Source organism: Haliotis cracherodii, unplaced genomic scaffold (assembly GCF_022045235.1).
Source record: "Haliotis cracherodii isolate W230 unplaced genomic scaffold, xgHalCrac1.p SCAF_5, whole genome shotgun sequence".
NCBI classification, from domain to species: domain Eukaryota; kingdom Metazoa; phylum Mollusca; class Gastropoda; order Lepetellida; family Haliotidae; genus Haliotis; species Haliotis cracherodii.
The window spans coordinates 47,000,289-47,002,882 of NW_027266308.1; the positions used below are offsets into that span (position 1 = coordinate 47,000,289).

The 2,594-nt window shown below is 41.6% G+C and overlaps 1 protein-coding gene across 1 annotated transcript; it reads left to right on the plus strand.

The window, feature by feature from the left end:
* The first annotated feature begins 505 nt into the window (after positions 1 to 505).
* On the plus strand, positions 506 to 1,864 carry LOC139443716 (uncharacterized). The gene has a single exon (XM_071224648.1). The coding sequence runs from the start codon at positions 506 to 508 to the stop codon at positions 1,862 to 1,864; it is 1,359 nt and encodes a 452-aa protein (XP_071080749.1).
* Positions 1,865 to 2,594: the final 730 nt, after the last annotated feature.

Consider the following 2,594-nt stretch of genomic DNA (forward strand, 5'->3'; position numbering starts at 1 on the left):
TTGCGTGTTTGTTTGTTTTTATTTTGAGGTGGTTATTTAGGTTGGTATGTCCTGTTTGGAGTTTAGTGATTATTCTGTCGATTTTTTTTGACAGATGTAGAATTTTTGGTTTGGTTAGGGTTTTTGTGAGAACTTTTTTGATTTGGCTATTTGAGTTTAAATTATAAGTTATGCCATTTTTTGGTGATCTTTTGCTTGTTGACACTTTTAATTTCTGTCAACAAGCAAAAAATGGATGTCTAATATTTTCCCTTTTTCAATGGTACAGGTATAGCTTAGAATTGTATATACATAAATTATAATTGTACATAACTAAAGAAAGTGATGGTAATGACAAAGTGATGATAGGAATGAAGTCTGACAAAGTGATGATAGTGATGAATCCTGACAAAGTGATGACAGGGATGAAGTCTGACAAAGTGGTGATAGGGATGAAGTCTGACAGAGTGGTGATAGTTATGAGCCTGACAAGGTGATGATGATAGGGACATAGCCTGACACAACGATGATAGGGATGAAGTCTGACAATGTGATGATAGGGATGAAGTCTGACAGAGTGGTGATAGGGATGATAGGGATGAAGCCTGACAAGGTGATGATAGGGATGAAGCCTGACAAGGTGATGATAGGGATGAGGCCTGACAAGGTGATGATAGGGATGAAGCCTAACAATGTGATGATAGGGATGAAGCCTGACAATGTGATGATAGGGATGAGGCCCGACAAGGTGATGATAGGGATGAGGCCTGACAAGGTGATGATAGTGATGACGCCTGACAAGGTGATGATAGGGATGAGGCCTGACAAAGTGATGATAAGGATGAAGCCTGACAAGGTGATGATAGGGATGAAACCTGACAAGGTGATGATAGGGATGAAATCTGACAAAGTGATGATAGGGATGAAGTCTGACAAGGTGGTGATAGGGATGAAGCCTGACAAAGTGATGATAGGGCTGAAACCTGACAAGGTGATGATAGGGATGAAATCTGACAAAGTGATGATAGGGATGAAGTCTGACAAGGTGGTGATAGGGATGAAGCCTGACAAAGTGATGGTAGGGATGATACCTGACAAGGTGATGATAGGGATGGAATCTGACAAAGTGATGATAGGGATGAAGCCCGACAAGGTGGTGATAGGGATGAAGCCTGACAACGTGATGGTAGGGATGATACCTGACAAGGTGATGATAGGGATGGAATCTGACAAAGTGATGATAGGGATGAAGCCCGACAAAGTGATGGTAGGGATGAAGCCTGACAAAGTGATGGTAGGGATGAGGCCTGACAAAGTGATGGTAGGGATGAAGCCTGACAAAGTGATGGTAGGGATGAAGTCTGACAAAGTGATGATAGGGATGAAGTCTGACAAAGTGATGGTAGGGATGAAGTCTGACAAAGTGATGATAGAAATGAAGTCTGACAAGGTGATGATAATGATGAAGCCTGACAAGGTGATGATAGGGATGAAGCCTGACAAAGTGATGATAGGGATGAAGCCTGACAAGGTGATGATAGGGATGAAGTCTGACAAAGTGATGATAGGGATGAAGTCTGACAAGGTGATGGTAGGCATGAAGCCTGACAAGGTGATGATAGGAATGAAGTCTGACAAAGTGATGATAGGGATGAAGTCTGACAAGGTGATGATAAGGATGAAGCCGGACAAGGTGATGGTAGGGATGAAGCCTGACAAGGTGATGATAGAAATGAAGTCTGACAAAGTGATGATAGGGATGAAGTCTGACAAGGTGATGATAAGGATGAAGCCTGACAAGGTGATGATAAGGATGAAGCCTGACAAGGTGATGGTAGGGATGAAGCCTGAAAAAGTCAGGGGGAGCAGAAACTTTGTACTTTGACAGTCACTCTCAATTTGCCGCAATTACGTTCGGTTTTCGATCATAAGCTTAAAAGGCATGTCTTTCCTACCAGGCACTGACAGTTATCGCCATTTCATCCTTGTTATTTCTTAATGTATTATGTAGAGTTTACTGTACTACTCCTAACTTTGATGCTTTTGATACTATTACCAATTTCGCTCATTTCAGTCCGTGGGAAAGGTTGAGTTGGTTTTTGTTATACTGCCAAGTGGAGCAGCCAAAACAATGGAGATATGTTGCGATCGACTGTAGGCTACTAGGCCTAGTTATTGTCATGGTGTAAAACGCTGTATTAGGTTACTAAACCACCAAGTTCAAAGTCTAGTCAAAATATCTAAAACCAGAAACTGGAAAACATTCTGTGAAGAAATAAATAACCGAACAGACGCCAGAACGGTCTGGCGCAAAATCCACGCCATTAGAGGCTTAAAACGTCTTAAAAACACCTAACATTAATAATTCAACAAACCCCGCTGAAAAGGCAAATAACCTCGCCAACCACTTTTCGGCCGGAAGCAGTAACAACAACTTTAGCCAAAAATTTCAAGATAAACTTAAAACAGAAAACAAATCGACCAAAAAACCAAATAATGACAACCTAGAAATAAACCACCCTTACCCAATCCGGGAGGAGCTACGTATACTCTACGTCATCCAAAACAGGAAAAAGGGCACAGCCCCAGGATTGGACCTAACTTCCTACCAAATA